We start from the raw sequence: 19,645 nt of genomic DNA on the forward strand, positions 1-19,645 counted from the left end.
AGCAAAATAAAATGTAAAACTTCTGAATTTTATTACAGGCGATGTTAAAGATGGCAGTAAATTCAAACCTTGAGCCTACAGTGGATCAAGTGGTGGATGTTCATGTCAAACATGGTCAAAGTTTCTAATAATGAGGCCAAAAGCCCCTTTGAGCCCTTTTTAAGCCATAAGGGATCAAAGGACTGCAGACTGCTGTAAATGCTCACACAGTTTTTCCACTCTTGGATCTGTGTTTTTGAGATATGTCATAAAAAGGGGATATCACTGGATTTGATGATCTGATTCCACAAATTTCATCACTGATGTTGTGAGGTGATCCACCTGATAAAATTGCTAGTGTTTAATTAAAAGCAGACCTTGTTTGCCTCTTAGCTCGCCATATGTTCCTAATGTGTGTGAGAACGGAGAGCCATCAGTCTGTTTATACAAGGACACTGGCACCAAACAGCCCGTGTTTCCCTCTCCCACAGCTTGTTTGATACTTTCCCACAGTGAGATTATTAGTATTATTATTTTTGGACGTTTGGCAGAGAGGCTGTGACTTTACCACGTGAGCTTTGTCATCTTGGCTTTGGTCACTATCAGGTTGGAGGAGTAGATCAGCTCAAGGATATCTCCGATCTTGGTGACTACGTCTGGCTTTATCAAAGCAAGCGTTCTGGAGACACAGGGAGAGGAGAGGGAAAATAAGAGATGTGATTGGACAGCAGATATCACAGCCAACAGAAGGCTGCACATCAAGATCATACTCAGGACACAAACACAGTAATGTAGGTACAGTGGATACAAAAAGTCTACACAGTTATAGTACCAGGTTTTTGTGATATTCAAGATAAATAATTTGACTTTTTCCATCTTTGATGTGACCTTCAGCCTGTCAAATGAATAAATAAATAAATACATCTTTTAAGGGGCAAACAAAAAGTGAAAACTTTGGTAGAATAACCTGGTAGAATAAACATCCACACCCTCAAACTAACAGATTTTTTAAAATCATCACTAAATTACAGCATTCAACCTTTTTAAGTTGGAATCATTGCAGCACATTTAGACCTCCAATACTGGCCCACTTTTCCTCACAAAGGAGCTCCAAATCTGTCAAACTGTGAGGGCGCCTTCTCTGCACAGCCCTCTTCAGGTCCTCCCATAGACCTCCAGCTGGATTCAGATCTGGGCTCTGGGTCATTCCAAACCTTTAATCCGACCTCAGAGGGGTTGTTGATAGCTAACTGCTAACTAGCTAACTGACTGGTATTTAAAACTGGTCACCTTGACTGAGGCTGCAGTTCCACCTATAGATGCCCCAAACCATTATGCCGCCCCCACCATGCTTCACCATGGGGATGGTATTCTGTGGTCATGGGCAGAGTAGTTTATGGAATTATGGGCATAAAGTTCAACCTTGTTCTCATCAGACCAAAACACATGCCTTTGGGAGATTTGACCTATGCCGATGTAAAGTTTTGCTGGGTTTGGATGTTGTTAGATATATATATTTTTTTAATAATAGGCTTATTTTCCAGCCTCAGACATATGAAAAACACAGTTAATGTTGTCACCTGTGGTGCACAGAAAGTTCCTGTCAGAAATTCTTGCAGCTTGTTTAATGTTCCTGCAGGTCTGTTGGTGTCCTCCCCGACCAGTTTTCTTCTTCCTCCTCTTCAGCATTGATCATTTTTCAACTATCCAGTTGCTGGTGATGTCACTATTATATAATATTTTCTCCGCTTATCGATGTCCATCTTCACAATGTCCTGTATCTTTGTAGTGGTCCTGTTACTTCTCTGTTGATCTTTATTGATTTACAGTCACTTCAGAGCATTCACCATCCCTTACTGTATACTATACTACATTATAGATTTCGTTTTAAATAGATAATCTTTATCCACCCAATATCAACAAAGTCATTCATAACCCAGCACTGGAAACTCACTTATAAAAGCATTTAAGCCTTTAATTCAGTACTTTGTTATACAGCTCCCAGTCTTCATAGGTAAGTCTTTACAGTGTTTGCACACCTGGATTTAGTCTTTGCATATTCATTTTATTCTCTACGTGGGTGTTTTTAATGTCTGTCAGTAGGTTACAGTTAAAGGATTTATTTGTAAGGCCATAACTTTCCAAATAGATCAATCATGTCTACATGGGTAGACACACCCCCAAATGCAAGTTAGATGAATGATCATACCTTTCTTTTTTACTGCCGAGTTTGTTTGCTGTGTACTGATCCCCGTAATCGATCAGATGTAGCTGTCGTGAGAACACGTTCACTCGATTCCCAATAAATAAGTCCTCCTGATGGATGTCATCGTATCTGGTCCTTCTCAGAAATATCCGCTGGTTCTTTACATCGAACTGTGAAACAGGTATATTTTTCAGAAATGCTAAAGAAAAAATCTGAAATTTTCATCAATATAGAGTTAATTAAAACAAATAAGCTATTTACAATTTCCATTACAAGGTATTCATATTCTGGATTAAAAAAAGAACATTCATAAACACACCTTCAGGCAGAAAAAAGAGAGACAAAAAGTAAGCACTGGGGTAAAAGCGTACCATTTCTACTGAGCCATCTCTGGGGTAGTAAAACAGTTGATAACGCCGCAGGAGGGCGGAGGTGGGGTCATACCACTCTGTAAGAAAGGCAAACCGGTCCTCCTGAAAATAAATAAATAAATATAACTTCGATATTAAGCTTCTTTCTGCAAAGGAGAATTTCTGGCAACCCCAAAAAAGCCAAAAGAAAATCAACTGATTCTTTTTTCACCCACATGATTAATTTCCTCCAGCATATTAGACATTTCTCATTATAAAATGATCAAAAATAACACAAAATTGACAATTTATTTCAAAAAACTGAAACTAACTCACTTATGAGGACAAATCATGTGTGTTTTTTCAACCCCAAAGGCCCAGTTTGAGCCAGGAAAACCCTGAATTTGTGCCAACAAATTAAACATACTGAGCTTTTAAAAGGTCACCATGTCGCCTGAAACCACAGGCCAATGTTCAGGTGAATATGCAAACCTCACAGATGTAAACTGGGAGGCACGAATCCACACAGCTCAGGTTTATTTTTACATTTTGGTACATTTCCACAAATGTGTTTATTAACAGAAAATGAATGCAGTACATAAGGTGGTCAATATTTACAGAATCTGGCTTTTTACAAACCAAAGGCTTCTGTTATTATTAAGCACAGAAATGTTATGACTCAATATGATCAGGTATGCTCACCTGACTAGTAGCAGACTTTATTCAGTTCACCTTGTCAACCAAAAATAATTCAGTAAACACGGATAACGATCGGTTAGCACTGTTGCCACTGAGCAACACAAGCCTGGATTTGGTTTGCAGGTCACTTCCTGCAGATCAGACCTTTCACCAAACGAAAACATTTGGAGCATCACAAAACCAAATATACCACAGAGAAGATCATTTTTTGGGTTTTCTACAGCGAATAAAATATGGGCTCATGAGATTTGCAAATCATTGCATTCATCCATGCATTGCATTCATCATTCTGCCAGGTCTCTCTTGGAAATGAGATTTTAAATCTCAATGAGATTTTTACCTGAATAAATAAAGGACTAATAATAATAAAAAAAATCCATCTTTAGGACATTGAAGTTCGTGTTTCCACACTCCTTATCTTCCTCATGCCGTTTCCTATCAAGATTAAGCAGCTAGGAAGACACAGGAAGTGATTTCACAGACTATTTCGCTGCAGTGATTGTCCTAATCACCACCAGGCCAATGTTATCATGTTTAAAGGATGATTTGCTGAAGGTGTTTCCTGGTCTACTGCTCATCATTAATCCAATTGGTTTTGCAAAGAAAACGCTCCCTATCTCTTGCACCACTGCTTCATGAAGCCTGGCGATGATCCGGGTCTTATCCCGAACAAGCAAAACATCAGTGCTAAATCTACTATTACTTTTCTGAGTCTGTATATTCAAAGCAGTGCTCCATCAATGTGGGATGGCACCACTGGAAAGGCACAGAGGCAGTAAAAAGTAGGATGAATGAATACAATTTCTTCAAGGACAAATAAATCAGTAACAGTGTTTTGGTGCTGTTAGTCTGATTAATTAAGAAGAATTCAAAATGGGTTATTTTTTCATAGTAAATGACTGCCCTCCTCCCCCTCTTTTAAGCCACTCTATATCTCCTATTTCTTCGATTAGCTCTTAAAATACCAACAGTCTTATTGCACTTCAGGCTATTTACTTTGTAATGTTTTATGTTTTCAGTTATTTTTAACATGCTCATAATTTTCTTCCTCTCATATTCTGTTTCATTGCATTTTGTTTTCTGTAAAGTATCTGGACCCACCTCCTACAGGTGCTACACAAATATAATTTGATTGATTGATTAACCAGTCTGCAGTTTAGCATTAATCAGTCGTCTAACACACCATGTGAAAGATGAGGATGTCTCTCACAACTAAAAGCTCAGACCATCTCCTCCACTCAGCCTAGTTAATAGAATAAACAGAAAACATGGGCACCAGCTGAATGGATAGAAACTCTTTGAGCAGAAACATGTTTGATGCCAGGTTTACCAGCATTAAAAGCACCTGCTCAGCTACACCTTTAGCTAATTTAATCACAGCTAATGTTCACCGTTAGACGTTAACCACACAGCTACCTGTAGTATCTGTAGTTAAACTGTGTATAAGCCATAAATGATATTTTTAAAGGAGCTAACGGCTAACCCGTTAGCCTGAAGCACTGATGTTTAGAACTGCTCGGCTAGCTTGTGTTTATTATGCTAACGGTAGCAAACAGCAACCTGTTTCAGGCTCTAACGGAAGTTTTTACCTTCACCGAAGCCCTCACGCCCCCCGGTTTGATGACAGGAGGGAACCTTTACTCACCATCTTTTAAAACATCCCTGTAAACTCTGTGTGACAGCGCACTGTTGTCAGCTAGCAAACATTAGCCGTACTTCGTTTCTATAGTAACTGCAGAGGTGCATTCACGTGTTCATGGGAATTCTGACCTTTCAGCACAGTTTTTGTTATTTGTTTTTATACAGACCTTAAAATGTAATATATTAGTCATAAATCATTGGATGGATATCATTAATTAAACTGTATACATGATAATTATAAAGCAGTACAAAAGAAAAGCTGCGCTGTCTTGCTCCAGTGGTGGTTTTTAAAGTAAAGGAGCGAGGCAAGAGTCGGGTTCTGGTGAAATACACTGTGCATTTATTGTGTATGAGGACACCTAGTGGCGGTCTGCTGATGCTGCGAAGAAGTTCAGTTTTCAGCGGCCATAAACGCACCTTTTCATTGCACTGTTACCCGGAAGAACAACATAGTGAAAAATGAAGGATCTGATGTTGCACTTCACTCTCATCTGTGTGAATAATTAAGCTGCCCGGGGGTGTTATTTCAGAGCAGTCAGCGTTAATAACTTGACTGCATGATCTTCTTATGAAAAGCAGTGCAAAGAATTCTCCAGTAAATTTTTTAATGAAGTGTTGCTCCATGGGCTCCTCTGCTCTTCTCACACAGATGGTTAATGATGAAGGGCCATTGATCCTAGATGGTGGACTGGCAACTGATCTGGAAGCGCATGGAGCCAAACTGCAGGTAAATCATAAAAACAACCTGCAACAGGTCACCATTTTCTATTGATTAGACTAATTTAATTTCTCTCTGGAGATGTTTTGTGTCTATTTTCAGTCAATCCATGTCTCCATGGTGGCTGTGCTATTTGTTTTGTAGTTGTGTTACTGACTTATACAAGTAATTTAAAAGTAATTTTAAAGCTGTGGTTCAGAGACCTTAGCCAGGCTTATCAGATCCCAACAAACTAAATATGTGAAAAGTCTGTTTAGTGTTTAATTTCTGTATATTTAAAGTTTTAAACATAAAAACATGTAGCCAAATACTCTGAATAAAGAGAATGTTCAATAAAATAAAATAACATTTGAAGTTAGGATTATTAGGGTTAAATTTAAATACAAGCATTAAAGCAACAGTCTACAGAACAGTGTGTAAGATGTAAATAAAAACATAGTGAAATGACTGCAAATCATGAGCCCATATCTTATTCAAAATAGAACACAGAAAACTGAGTACCATTTTAAGAAAAAAAACATTAACAACAAGGTTATTTTGAAGTTGATGGCAGCAACATATCTATAAAAAAAAGGGTGGGACGAGGCCATGTGTCTGGGAACTGAGGAGAGCAGCTGCTGGACTTATCAGGAGAGGAATGTCATCCCGTTCTGGTCTGATACAGGATTCTAGCTGCTCAGCAGTCCTGAATCTGCTTTGTTGTGTTTTTGGTTTCATGATGCTCCAGACGCTTTGCTTGATGAAAGGTCTGGACTACAGGCCTGCAGTTCAGCCCCCAGACTCAGATTTGATGAAGTATGCTGTTTCCCATCCCCCTGCTGAAATACGCAAGGCCTTCCCCGAAAAAGACGTCACCTGGATGGGAGCATATGTGGCCCTGAGAAGTCCAACCCACTGAATCCTAAAGAGATTCAAAAGTGCACAAAACAAAACAGAAGTTTTTTTTCTTCTTACATTAAGTTTCTTTGTCTACGGCACATCTGTTTGTGAAGTTAGAAAAACTCTGTCCACTCCACCCCAGAAGCTTCCAGTCGTCACCACACCTGCATTTCCTTTCATACGTGCTGGTGAAACTTGTGCGACTTGGGACTTGTTAGTTGCTCACAATGCTTCACCTGGGAGGTAGACTGCAGCTATTCCCTACTTAGAATCACAGCCTGCTGAACTTTAGCGAGTCAGTCAAACCTGAGCATCAAAGGTCCATCAGTGATCTGAGTATACTCTGTATCTTTGCAGAAGAAAATACCTGCAAGGTTTTGTATTTATTTTCAGAGAGATGGTTAAATGACCTGAATATATCCTCTGGCCCTGTTCTCACAGCCTGTCTGTGACTGTGAGTCACTTGATTTTCACAGCTTTTATGTTTTTATTGTAATATCTTTACTGAATTTCCCAAATCTGGCCTCTTGACACATTCCCTCCCTATAATGTAAAAGATAATAATTACAAAAACTAAAAAGATTAAAACTAAAACACTGAAACTAATAAAAATGAAATAAAATGTAAATATTTTCAAACAAAAAAACTGAACGGACTTCAAAACAACGTCAAAATGAAATACAAATAAAAACTAATTAGAAAATATAAAACTATAATAACTCTGAAGGTTGAGATGCTGTAATGTTACTTTCTAGTACATGATCTATAGGGACATGAGTAAAATATCCAATAAATGTTACCAAAACTTGTGTTTTTATTTATGTAAAGTACGTAAAAACGTGAATAGTATTTTTATCTGGTCTTTACAGATCAATTATAACATGTTTTATTAATATTGTTCTGTGAATCTGGACTGAAATTCATGTGTGTGTGTGTTACATATGCAGGGAGACCCTCTGTGGAGCGCCAGGCTTTTGCACACTGATCCTCAGGCCATAAGAGATGCTCATTACAGGTGTGTCCATGCAAAGTGTTGGTAAATAAACTTTCTAGTTTCAGAGTCTTAAATCTGTGTGTGTGTGTGAACAGGTTCCTGCTCAGTGGTGCTGATGTCATCACGACAGCCACATACCAGGCAAGTATCCCAGGATTCATCAGCCACCTGGAGGTGAGCGCTGAACGCGCCAGAGAGCTGCTGATGTCCGGAGTTCACCTGGCCAAAGAGACGGTGAAGGGGTTTGAGTCAGGTAGGAGAGCTTACGCTGAGCTGAGCCGACTCTGGCTGTAAACTGTGATATAATCTCACATTTTATTTCTCTGTAAAGGGCAGAGACGCCCCCTGGTGGCAGGCTCTGTGGGGCCGTACGGGGCCTTTCTGCACGATGGCTCGGAGTACACTGGAGCTTACGCAGAGCAGATGAGTGTTGAAGTAAGTACCCCTCAGCCACGTACTGGACTTTATGCCTGCTTTGAGAAGATTACCCAGAATAGTTGTTTATATCTCCGGTTCTGGTTCTGTTTATATTTTAGGTTTGTTCCATGAAAAATCATTAAGTACCTCCTTTTTTGGGACAATAACTTCAGTATATTTAATGACACTATGACACTTTTTACCTTAATACTATTGCTATTTTCAGAGTTACAAAAAAAATTAAAGCATTTTGAGTACAACAGAGATCAACATTTAAGCTTTGTAAACTAATAATTAGCAGCAAAACTGCAGCAGTTTAACATCTCTGATGCAGGGGAACAAAAACCAGCATAGGTACCCTGGATGTTTTACATATTTTTGGATAATCCACTGGAGAATATTTTAAAACGTGCATTCTGGGTAAACGTTCAGCTCATATTACCATGTAAAAGCATATGAAAGGACTTCTTTTTTACCTATATTGTACTTTGAGTGCCTTAAACTGAAAATATTCACAGTATGAAGGGAACGTTTTGCACGATTCTGAATCCGAGGGGGTCAGATTTGATTATTTATGTTGCCTGATCCTTCTGATGTTGTTCTCAGTAAGTTTATAGATCCATTTACTGCTGAGACAGGTGAGAATAAATGTTCTCAGGTGTCTTTAATCTATTTGAAGGAGCTTAAAGTTTGGCACCGGCCTCAGATTGACTGCTTAGCAGCTGCAGGAGCTGATCTCATCGCCTTTGAGACAATCCCGAGCATCAAAGAGGCGGAGGCTGTGGTGGAGCTGCTGAGGGAGTTTCCAAACTCGAAAGCCTGGCTGTCATTCTCCTGTAAGGTAATCACTGCCGGTGAACAGCAATGGTGAAAGATACATATTAGTTTGTTGTTAGTCACGCAATGACTCACCTCGCCATCAGGACCAGAAGTGTATATCGGACGGCAGCCTGTTCGCTGACGCCGTGCGGGTTGCCAGCAGATCCAGGCAGCTGCTCGCTGTGGGAGTCAACTGCTGTCCTCCAGACGTGGTGGAGCCGCTGCTGGACTCTGCTGGACCACTGCACACCTCAGACATGAGCTGGGTGGTGTACCCTAACAGCGGAGAGGAGTGGGACACTGAGCGGGGGTGAGTCTGAAGCTAAATTAACACACGACTGTCTAAACACCTCACATCAACGTGTTTACATTCGGTAAATACAACATAAATCTACCATAAAAACTTGATTCCTTACAGAGAAAAAAGAAAATCTGCTAAATATCTTTATGGATTCAGTAAAGGATCTTTTTTTCATTCAAAGGTGGCAAACATCAGGAAAACCATCAGCATGGACGCCTGATCTGAGCCACATGTGGGTGAAGCAGGGCGCTGCTCTGATAGGTGAGCTCAGCTGCTTTCTCTTACACTCAGTCTTCTTTTTTGCAGCATTTTCTCTGAGCAGCTCTTCTCTGTCTTACAGGAGGATGCTGTCGTATCGACCCTGCTCACATAGCGGAGCTAAGGCGGCAGTTAAAGGGACGGTGAACCTCCAGCCTCTGCAGAGAGGCCCCAAAACTTGGCTGCCTACAAAAACAAGACAAGCTGAAGGAGGCAGAAACCTGTCACTGCTGACTTTGTGCAAATTATAATCAAATCTGTGATTGATGACATGATGCTGGTGCTCACACTCTGGCTGAGCAGGCCTTCTTGTTTATGCACGGCTTATGTTCACTATAAGAGCGTGAGGAGACTCAGAAGAGAGAGAATAAATTATACAAAATCTGATTCAGTCGTGTTGTGAATAAGTCGCTTAAAAATGCCACTAAGCAAATTAAAATTATTATGATCCTGAAAACTCAATTAGTGGCTCCCATCCAACACCAGCTCAGAATCAGCTGTTTTGTTTTATAAAATAAGCTTTCCTAGTTACAAACATGCAGGTGGGTACAAATTTGATTCACAAATTTCTATGTGTTTGCGTGTGTTCTCTCCGGGTACTCAGCCTTCCTCCCACAGTCCCACAGCCCAAAGACATGCAGTTAGTGGGGTTAGGTTAATTGGAGAATCTAAATTGCCCATAGGTGTGAATCTGAGTGCGAGTGGTTGTCTGTCTCTCTGTGTTAGCCCTGTGTCTGGCTGGTGACCTGTCCAGGGTGTACCCCGCCTCTCGCCCTATGGTAGCTAGGATACGCTACATCCTCCCTGCATCCCTGACTAGGATACATGGATGGATGAAGAGAATGGATTGATGAATTTGTCATATTTGCTCAATCCAGCAGGAAAGGTAAATAAAAACATTTTGTGACTAAGACTTTCATGGTAAAATGAGGTCTACATGCTTTATTTGACATGAAATGAGACTCAGAGCTGTGTGAATAAAAGCAACACTGGAAAAGTCACAATAAATGTTGAACAAAAATACGAATGCTGCAGGAATTCTTAAAAATCCCATTTTATTGTAAAATAAGTCAATAAATAAACCACTACATCAAACCCACTTAGGTACACAATGACTGTGTGTGTGGGTCAGAGACAAACGGACCCACAAAAGGTGCAAAGAAACATGTAAAGGAGCTGCTCGTGCCTGAAATAAACCATGAGTGTCACTCTGAGTGTCCGACGTTTCTACAGCTCATGTGTTTAAACACCGGGATCGTCTACCGTCCCCCTGGAGATTTCACGAAACAAAACACAACGCCAGCAGCTGTCACGATACTTTGACTGGACGAGCCGCTGAACGCCAGGTGAGAAACGAGCCCACCTCCTGTACCTGTACGATGAGCTGCGTCTGAAAGAATGTACAGTGGATGTGTCGGAGCAGCTCAGATTAAACCTGCAGAAACGTGTTTGTGATGAGCGGCGACGCAGTGAGGTTTGCTTTGAGTGGGTCCGACTTCTCAAAGCTCCTATTAGCTTTTATTTATTATTTATGGATTTATTCATTTATGATCTGCAGCCAAATCTCTTTGGACCCAGTATGAAAAGCGGGAACGATTACAGCAAACCAAAGCATCCTCCGTGTTTCTATTCGAAGAAAATGTTCTGCTCGGATATTCTGCAGAAGTGTTGGACATTTTCTGATTGGTCAAATATTTGAGCTTTTCACAACAAGCGGCTACAAATGAGTTTATTCATTTCAGTTCTTCTGCTGCGTCTCGACACAACAACACAGAGCTACTGAAGAAATTCTGCTGCTCTCAATCCACATTTCCACAGGCTGAAGAACCAAACATGTAGTGTTACAAAGAGAAAGTTGGGATGATTTACATGGGAAACATGTATTTGAGAATTATTGCTGAATTTTTAAAGGTTGGGCATTTTGGCCCCAACATTCGTCTTTTTCCAGAGGAAATGACTGTAACTGGTTCAATGTCGCGTCGGTTCGAAGGACGCAGACGACTGATGGCCTCAAAGTTTACTCCGTTAGTTTGTCGGTTTACTGCTTCAGACTGAAAACTCAAGGCTGGAAAACCATTTCAAGTTACTGCTCACCTGAAAGCTGCACGCAATGCTACATGGGCCAGAGATTTCATGTGGATCAGTCATGGAGCTGCCTCTGTAATGATTGCGAAGCAGCTGTCTCCATATTGCTTGTCTTCACTGCTAAAGGACAAAGTGAGCAAAGAAAAAGGATATGGCCACGGGAGACACCCTCAGGAACAAGAAGTGAAAACACCCTAAAGAGAAGATCTGCTTCAAAGCACTAAAATGAGCTGAACATGTCGTAGTCTTAAATATTCAAAAAGGACTCTTGTGATTTCTGTAAAGCTTCTACTGTCAATAAATTCAATAAAAACTGCTTCCTGGTCACTTCCCTCTGTAGGTTTTTAACTGGGAGGAGACCCCCTAGCAGACCCATATCTGATTTTGACTGGGAACACCTTGGGATGCCGCAGGGGGAACGGGAAAGGTCACTGGGAAAAAGGATATCTGGCATAACCTGCTGAGCCTAGAGTGACTCGACTTTGGATAAGCAGAAGAAATGGATGCATCGAGCCGTTTTAGGAGATGATTTAAAAAAAATGAAACTACGTATCTGAGCTGTTTTTGGAGATTTAAAGAGTCCTAACGCTTCACTAACAGTGCATGTTGGTGTTTTCATGCCGTTTATTAACAGTAAACTGCAGAAAACCCCAGACCTATCCTTTAACTTCATAACTTCACTACCGTTTAGATACTCAGTCCTCATCCTGCTCATCCCTAAGAACCTTTCAGTCTGTGATGTCTTCTTCGAGGTCGCTGTCGGGCGAGCTGCGCTGTCTGTACTCCGTGCTGTTGGACAGGCGTTTCCAGCTGGTGTCTTTCTGGCTTCCCATGCTGTGTGAGCGGCCCAGCTGGGCCATCCGCTTGGCTGACGTCCTCTCTTCGCTGTCGTCGCTCGCGTGGGCCCTTTCCGTGGCAGATTGGTGAAAGTCGTGCCGCAGGTTTTCCAAATTCAGCGCCCAGGGGCCAAGCTTCTGCCAGTTGACCCTCTGGAAGGCCATGATGCAGTGCAGGTTTCCACCTACCTGAGAGCGAAGAAACCTTTTAGTTATTCACCATCTCAGACACACAAACATTTAAATTGGATTGGATTGAATTGGAACCTTTTTGGTTTTGCGACGCTGAATCCCCCTCTCTGTGTGGCGAATGTCCAGGTATTCTGGATTTTGGGTGTTGAGGTCAGTCACGATATCCAGCCACCTGCAGAGAGAACTTCCTGTTAAACTGCTTAACAGCAGCAGACGTGGAAATGGAATAAAAACTGAACAGAAACATACTTTTTACAGTGAATAGCTGGATGTTTTCTGCTGGGTTCCCCGATTAAGATCCAGTATTCCATTTCGTTAGTGGGAAGAGCGCCCCTTCATAGAAAACAGGACAACATCTGTTACTAAAAACTAGTCAACTAATTTGTTAATATTTTTATAAAAAGAGCTATTAAGACTATAGACCTTCATATGGCGACATTAAGAATGTAAAGTCTCTTGTTTAAGTCCATAAGATTTTACATCTCAGGACATAATAAAAAAATCAGCTGTTCCTCAGGGGGTCATAAAATTTGGTAAATTAAGTTTTTTAAATTGTGCTGTCATGGACTTTAACCTTTAACATGCCAACTGTAGCCTGTAGAGTTATGGAGTTTCTCTAAGCACTGCAGGGTTTGAGCAGGGAATGAATTTGCTGGGATGTCCACTCCTGGGAAGACTTGGCACACACGTGAAAGCTCCAAACCAACAAAGTGCCAAAGCCTCTGCTTTTAAAGAGGTGTTCACACTTCCTGAGCACCTCCAAGAATAAACAGCTTCCTGTTACTTACCCTCTAATTTGAGTGAAGACTTTGTCCTCAGGACTGCAAAGAGTCCCATTAAAACGTCTTTTTCACGCAGCCAGAAGATTACATACAATCTCTAACAAACTTACAGCAAACAATGCAACAAAGAAATATGACAAAACAAAACAATTCTACACAAAAAGAAATGAGCTATATTAAAAAGAAAAAAAAGTAAAATAAAATGAACGAGCATCATCAAGTAAATATCTACATAAAATAAAATGAGCCTTTAATGTGGATCAATGCAGTAAACTGAAACCTCATTCATTATATCTTGTGCAGGGACTAGCAGAAAAATCTCAACACACAGCTTTTAGTGAGCACTGACCTAAATGAGCAGTTCTAACTGCTGTGACGTGGCGTTACCTGTATGCCTTTGCTGCTTTGAGCGGCGTGGCTTCGAACCCCACTGGGCAAAAGTAGTGGTTCTGACAGTGGTAAATGTAGGCCATGGACTCGTCCTTCAGGCCTTGTGTCAGTTTCATCAGCGCTCCTTCAGCTGAAAAGAAGAACGAGTTTAATCAGTCAAGCTGCACGTCTGTAAGAATAACAGCGTTGAGTGGATCAGCTGACTCGCCTGTTTCTCCTGCCGTCTTGTGCTTTCCGTGTGGTTTGTACAGAATATAGGAGCAACCTCGCACTCGGAAGTTGTCGTTGATTTGTCTGAACCACCTGTGAGGAAAATGCACTGACTGCAGACGTGCAATCTCTTTAGATTTTTAAAAAAGTAAAAGACGGGAGGTTTGTGTACCGCATCAGTGTAGCGTTGCCGGTGAAGGGACCAAACTTGATTTCTTCAAACGGTGGCTGAAACCCCAGAATATGCAGAGCTTCCTCCTGAGAGATGGGTGGCAGACTGGCAATGCAAACAAACATTTACACCTTTTATTCATTGCCCACACTTCATAAGCTGATTTTTTTTTATATGAGATAAGATGCAGACTGCTCACTTTCCTGCGCCAAGTGTGCTGTACAGGAAGTTCCAGCAGGAAACCAGCGAGGAGATCCCACAAGACGTCTTATACTGTGGCCGACTGATGCAGTACCTGCAGAAAAATGGATTATAACACAAAAGACAGACTTCTGTTAAGGTAACAGGTCCTGTCCGAAAGAAGACAAGAGCTTCTGGAGAATCACCGGGGTTGCAATGAAAATACTTTTTTATGTGGGGTTTAATTTCCTCAAGTATTCATATTGGTTTATCAAAATTGCCAGAAATAACAGGAAATGCTGGACTACAGTAGTAAGGTAACACATATTCACTGCCTTAAATCAATGTGCAACCATTCAGCAGAACGGCCGAGTCTTACTCAGGAAAAAACCAGGAGAACAGAGGCAAACATTTGGCACTGCCCTCACAGCTTTCAGTCATCCGCCTGTGCAATTACAATTCCAGATAAATGAACACTTCTAGATGCAGCTGTCACAGCCACAGCAGCAACAAAACGAGACAGCTATTGTCTGTCCTGTGAAAGAAAAACTCATTCAAATAAACACAAATGCGCTGACCGTGTCCTCGCTCTTTGGTTTCTAAATTTTACTGCCCTTCTTTAGTAAATCCTGACTCCAGGGGGCAAAAGAGGGCATTGAGCTGGCTCTAAAGCTCTGTAGTGAAAATGGAGAGTGCAGAGAGTCAAATCAATCTCTCCCCTTTTATCTCAGACAGTCAAAAAGCTCCTGGCATGTTTGCATCCATCCTCTACATGACTGCCATCTTGTGGCCACAGTCAGCAGTTGTCGCTAAAGCTGCGCTTATTTCATGCACATTGGAGACCGTAGCTCCCTCTGTTATATAGTCGTGTCCATCTCCCAGTAACACTGACCGGAGCTGAGAGGCCAGCAGCTTTTTTCTGATGGTTTGCATATGCACATTTTGGATAAACCTCTGGTCTGGTCTGATAGGAAACAAGAATGCAAGGGAAGCTACCCTGGCTCTGCTTTCACTGCTCTGATATCAATTATGATTGACCCTTGGTGGAGGAGCAAGTAACAGAGCTTCAGTGATTTACCGTCGTAACAGAGGAGCTTGCTCCTGCTAATCACCTCAGCCGACATGTGTGATGTAGAGAAGATGAAGTTTGAAAAGGATGTTAATAACTCCTTTAGTACATTAGCAAGGGAAGCTATAACCATAATGGACATAATGGACAGTGGCTCTGAACACGTCCGGTCTAATAAAACAGGCAGGTGCAGGCTCAGCAGCACTTTCAGAATAGCATCTATAAAAATCTCTAAATGTAATAGGTTTAACCAGCTGTTTTGCCAACACTCCACCTTCATTTTCCATCCATATTTTAATCCCCCGAAAGATATTGACCGTTAACCACGTCACACAACACTCAACACTTTTAATTCAGATGATTTTTTTAGTGATTAATATTTTAATATACTTTTGTAGACCTGTATTTATCAGCTCATTAATGTTTTTAGAGATCATCGCAAACATGATGCTGAACATTAAACATTAAACAGAGTAACTATTTAAAATGCGCTCAACCTTAAACATACACAGCAGTTATATGTTTAAGGTAATATAAATAATACACAATTTAACACTGAGAGAGAACATTGTTCTGTAGAGTAATTATTTTTACTTTTGATATTTTAGCTTTCCAATAAAACAGTTTCATGTATACTGAGGTGTTTTCATTGTGTTTTATTGCTTCTTTTCCTAAACAGATAGTAGATACAAAAATGTGAAGATGTCCATGTAGAGTGCAGATAGACAGCATGAATGGTATGTTTTAATCTGATCCAGTTTATCTTGTTAAATAGTGAGTAAATAGTAAAGAGAGATGTTTTTTTGTGTGTACAGGGAGATGGAGGGGGATGGTCTCTGCTTTCCTTTCTGTAAAAGTCACTGCACGAAAATGGAGGAAATGAAAATGGAGGCTAAATATAACATTACCATCTTCTGAGGTCGAGCACTTTCCTCTGTTTGATCTCCTCCAGTGAGGCGTGAGGAGGGACATCTTGCAGGTTCCTGCTGGGTCTGTCGGATGACTTCATCTTCTTAGCACCGCATTTCTTACCATTGCCTGAAAAAGTATTTCAGGAAACATCAAAGTGTGACATCATGCAAACCAAACTGATCAAATTCACTTCCAGACCTTTCTTACTTGCTCTTATTTTCCTTGTATATGCAGTGTTGAAGTCTGCTGTGTCAATCTCCCAGGCCAAAATAGGCTTGGACACGTCCTCCATGTCACAGTCCTCGCCTGCCCCCCCATGGGAACCTCCTGTGTGAGCGGCACTGAGCTCTGTGGAGGGTTTGGGCTTTACACGTGGGGATCCGTCATCCTTCTTCTTCGAGAGTGCGTCCCTGCCTGCGTTTGGGGGGCAGTACACGGAGGCAGCCTGGTTTAAGAGGGCATAATCAGAGCAGACTGTGTAGAACTTCTCACGGGAGTGTGTGACCGGGCAGGTCCACGGCAGGTGGAGCTCAGCACTCGAAGCCCGCCTCACCCTCGCGGCATCCCGAGCCAGGGACCGAATCAGGCTGTGCTCCTCCTCCCTGTCTGTGGTCCGCTGCAGCCCTGATGGCTCCGCAGACCCAGACAGGTTTGTTCCCTGACCCTCTGAGGTGTTAGGCATCGAGCGGCCGCTGAGCTGACTGGCAACCGAACTGGATGAAGCGGAGCGTGATGATGGAGAAGTAACCTCTGCAGGGAAAAAAGGAGGTTATTCAAAAGATATGAGAAGAAGATGAAAGTGCAGAGATAGAGACCTCACACTGTGCACTCAGATAGGAACAATCAGTCAGCTAATAGTTTTATCTGACACAGAAACATCTGTATCACATCAGGATAGCTCAGCTCTGCTACCACAAACACAGACGCAGGGGAATCTTATATAAGCATGGTTAGGTGTTTCCCTTTTTAAATTTGTTCTTAACAACAAATCTGTTGTGATTTTTTGGTGAATAAAAATCACAACAGATTTTTATTCACCAAGCTCTTTCTGTGTATTTGTTCTCCCCCTCCTTCTTCTATGTAATTTTTACCACACTGAGCTTGTCTTCTCTTACTGTATTTTATTTTACCAAACTATTCTACTTTACTTTTGCCATTTTGCACGTGATGTTTAATATTTTTGCTTCTGTGAAAGGAATTTGAATCCAATCACCTGCCTTCAAATGTATTTGGATCATACATTGGAGAGAATGCAGAACCAAAAAGCACCTGAAACACATTAACCAACTTTCTTACTCTAACAGTTACCATAACTAGCAAAATCCATCATTATCAAAAATTGCCAGTGGACTTTTCAACAAGATTGCTTAATAATTAAGTAATTAAGTCCTACAGAGTGAGGGGATGCCTGAGGAATGGAGAAGAAGTGTACTGGTACTGATTTTCAAGAACAAGGGTTATGTGCAGAGCTCCACACCACAAAGCTGTGGGAAAGAGTTATTGAAGCTACGTTAAGCAGCAGCAGTATGCCTTCACGCTGAGAAAGAGCTCTACAGATGTAATGTGTGCTTAGGGAGTGTTGATGGAGGAGTACAGAAAAGGTCAGAAGGAGATTGACGGTGTCTCCATGGATCAGAGAAAGGATATTATAAGGCGCCAAAAGAGGAACAGCGATACTACATGAGGAAGTCAGGAGTGGCAGAAAAGCATGTGAGGGTCGTGCAGGACATGTATGAGGACAGCGAGACAGGGGGGAGGTGTGTGTTAGGAGTGACAGATGGGTTCAAGTTGGGGGTGAGATTACATTTTTTGCAGTGGTGATGGAGAGGCTGACGGATGAGGTCAGGCAGGAGTTTGCAGATGACACTGATCCGTAGTGAGGAGGTGGAGTCTAAGGAAAGAAAAGAAAAGCATCTGCACTTCTTTAAGTGGCTTGAAGACATTTCACCTCTCATCCGAGAAGCTTCTTCAGTTCTAGGGTCAAATGGTGGAGAGTCCCAGATTTAAGCTCTGTGGGAGTAAACCCCCAAGAGGGACAAAAGGAACCCCTAATGATCCTCTACCTAATAACATGAGCCAAGGTGTGAAAACAGGTGTAGGTCACAATCAGCCAAGGTTTCGGGTGAGCTCATTGTGAAACCTAAGCCCACCCTATCATGTGATTTCCTGAGGTCATATGGCCCAGGATGTGAGTGGGCGTTAAGGCGTCTGGGAAGGGATCTCAAAACTGGATTATAGATGGCAGACAGTTGGTGTCGTAAGCCACCGCCTCTGTTCAAAGATGGTCGCTCACAGTGGACATAAATGGCCTCTTTTACTCCTCTTTCAAACCATCTGTTTTCTCTGTCCAAAATGTGAACCTTGGCATCCTCGAAAGAGTGACCTTTGTTCTTTAGATGCAGATGGACTGCTGAGTCTTGTCCCATGGAGGTGGCTCTTCTATGTTGTGCCATGCGTTTGTGAAGTGGCAGCAGAGGTGGAAGTATATACTGGAGAGAGGATGAAGGGAGGTCTGTAAAAGCAAGCCTGAATACATGTTTGTGAATGAAAGAAAGACGGATGGAGCACAGGTAGTGAAGATAGATCGGTTTAAATAACTGGGGTAACTAACTCTCTCGACCGCGGATGAGAGAGGTGAAGACAGGAGAGCAGCAAGAGTGAGAGGGAAGGTTTACAAGATGGTAATGAGACCTGCTTTCATGTATGGTTTGGAGACAGGAGGTAGAGCTGAAGATGTTCAGATCTTCATTGGAAGGGATGGTAGAAAAACATGAAGCAGATATCAAAAAAGAAATGTTATAGACAAAGCGGAGTGTTAATAGGCAGAGGGTCTTATACAACTGTAAAGCAAGCTAGATCCTTCATTTATATAGTCTTTAAATCGTCCCCCTGGCAAACCCAGTGTTGGTCCACGTTAACGAAAACACCTGAAACTATGAACATAACAAATTCCAAAGCCATAACCCTGAGTGTCACTTGCCAGGCTCACGGAGAGACAAACAAGCACTGTTCCTCTTAGCCTTTAGCCTACAATGAGTCACCTATCATAGAAACAGCCAGCATGGCTCTTGATATCCACCTAAACATTAACTAACGGTTCACCTGTGAAGCTGCTGCGATCACCCACAAACATCCGATTTGGTTAGCGGACGTAAACACGCCCAGCCGTCATTTTCAGCATCACAGATAGATAAATAAAATCTTCAGTAATGACCACCCTTGGCGAGGAGACGGAAAAAGATAAAGCTAAGAGCAAGCTACCAAATTGCCGCACACATTAGCGCGAAAAATGTGGAAAATAGCCGAAAATAAGCAACAAACGTCGTCCTCCTGACCCGCAGCCTCTTCCTGAGCAGGTTCATCGGACTATACCATTCTGAGGAGCAAGCGGGGGGAAGGGAAATATCAACGTTGTTAAATTCTTATAAGATCTTAAAAAAAAACAACAACAGAAAGTTTCAATGAGCAAAAACACTTTTCATCGCACACATGTGTATGTTATCGCACTGCATTAAATTTACTACATATTTAGATGTGTCCAGCTTGGCGCCTCCTC

The 19,645-nt window shown here is 41.7% G+C and overlaps 3 protein-coding genes across 5 annotated transcripts in view; 1 reads left to right on the forward strand and 2 right to left on the reverse strand.

The window, feature by feature from the left end:
• The window catches only part of nme7 (NME/NM23 family member 7), a 22,246-nt gene extending 17,077 nt beyond the window's left edge, over positions 1–5,169 (reverse strand). Inside the window, exons 1-4 of the mRNA XM_003444221.4 lie at positions 4,880–5,169; positions 2,557–2,658; positions 2,189–2,355; positions 548–658 (exon numbers count right to left, since the gene is read on the reverse strand). Of these exons, the coding sequence (XP_003444269.1) occupies positions 548–658; positions 2,189–2,355; positions 2,557–2,658; positions 4,880–4,882 (383 nt within the window). The 5' untranslated portion in view covers positions 4,883–5,169. The remainder of the gene's footprint in view (positions 1–547; positions 659–2,188; positions 2,356–2,556; positions 2,659–4,879) is intronic.
• A 132-nt stretch (positions 5,170–5,301) lies between these two features.
• On the forward strand, positions 5,302–9,648 carry zgc:172121 (homocysteine S-methyltransferase 1). 2 transcript variants are annotated; one of them, XM_005451233.4, is made up of 8 exons: positions 5,302–5,602; positions 7,420–7,487; positions 7,562–7,719; positions 7,798–7,901; positions 8,542–8,724; positions 8,807–9,012; positions 9,185–9,264; positions 9,344–9,648. In XM_005451233.4, the coding sequence occupies exons 1-8, from the start codon at positions 5,444–5,446 to the stop codon at positions 9,406–9,408; spliced, it is 1,023 nt and encodes a 340-aa protein (XP_005451290.1). In that variant the 5' UTR covers positions 5,302–5,443; the 3' UTR covers positions 9,409–9,648. The 2 variants fall into 2 exon arrangements, with proteins under 2 accessions (XP_005451290.1, XP_003444334.1); XM_003444286.5 differs by having other exon boundaries at positions 5,303–5,602; positions 8,563–8,724.
• Positions 9,649–10,299: 651 nt separating this feature from the next.
• LOC102081855 (basic immunoglobulin-like variable motif-containing protein) lies at positions 10,300–19,557 on the reverse strand. Of its 2 annotated transcripts, none has more exons than XM_005451234.4 (10): positions 19,192–19,557; positions 16,297–16,839; positions 16,086–16,215; positions 14,128–14,223; positions 13,929–14,033; positions 13,755–13,849; positions 13,544–13,676; positions 12,624–12,707; positions 12,450–12,546; positions 10,300–12,371 (listed from the first exon to the last, which is right to left on the reverse strand). In XM_005451234.4, exons 1-10 carry the CDS (start codon positions 19,220–19,222, stop codon positions 12,075–12,077), a joined length of 1,611 nt encoding a protein of 536 aa, XP_005451291.1. In that variant the 5' UTR covers positions 19,223–19,557; the 3' UTR covers positions 10,300–12,074. The 2 variants fall into 2 exon arrangements, with proteins under 2 accessions (XP_005451291.1, XP_005451292.1); XM_005451235.4 differs by lacking the exon at positions 19,192–19,557 and adding an exon at positions 17,894–17,979.
• Between the last annotated feature and the right edge of the window lie 88 nt (positions 19,558–19,645).

This window comes from Oreochromis niloticus, linkage group LG23, assembly GCF_001858045.2.
Source record: "Oreochromis niloticus isolate F11D_XX linkage group LG23, O_niloticus_UMD_NMBU, whole genome shotgun sequence".
In the NCBI taxonomy this organism is placed as follows: Eukaryota; Metazoa; Chordata; class Actinopteri; order Cichliformes; family Cichlidae; genus Oreochromis; species Oreochromis niloticus.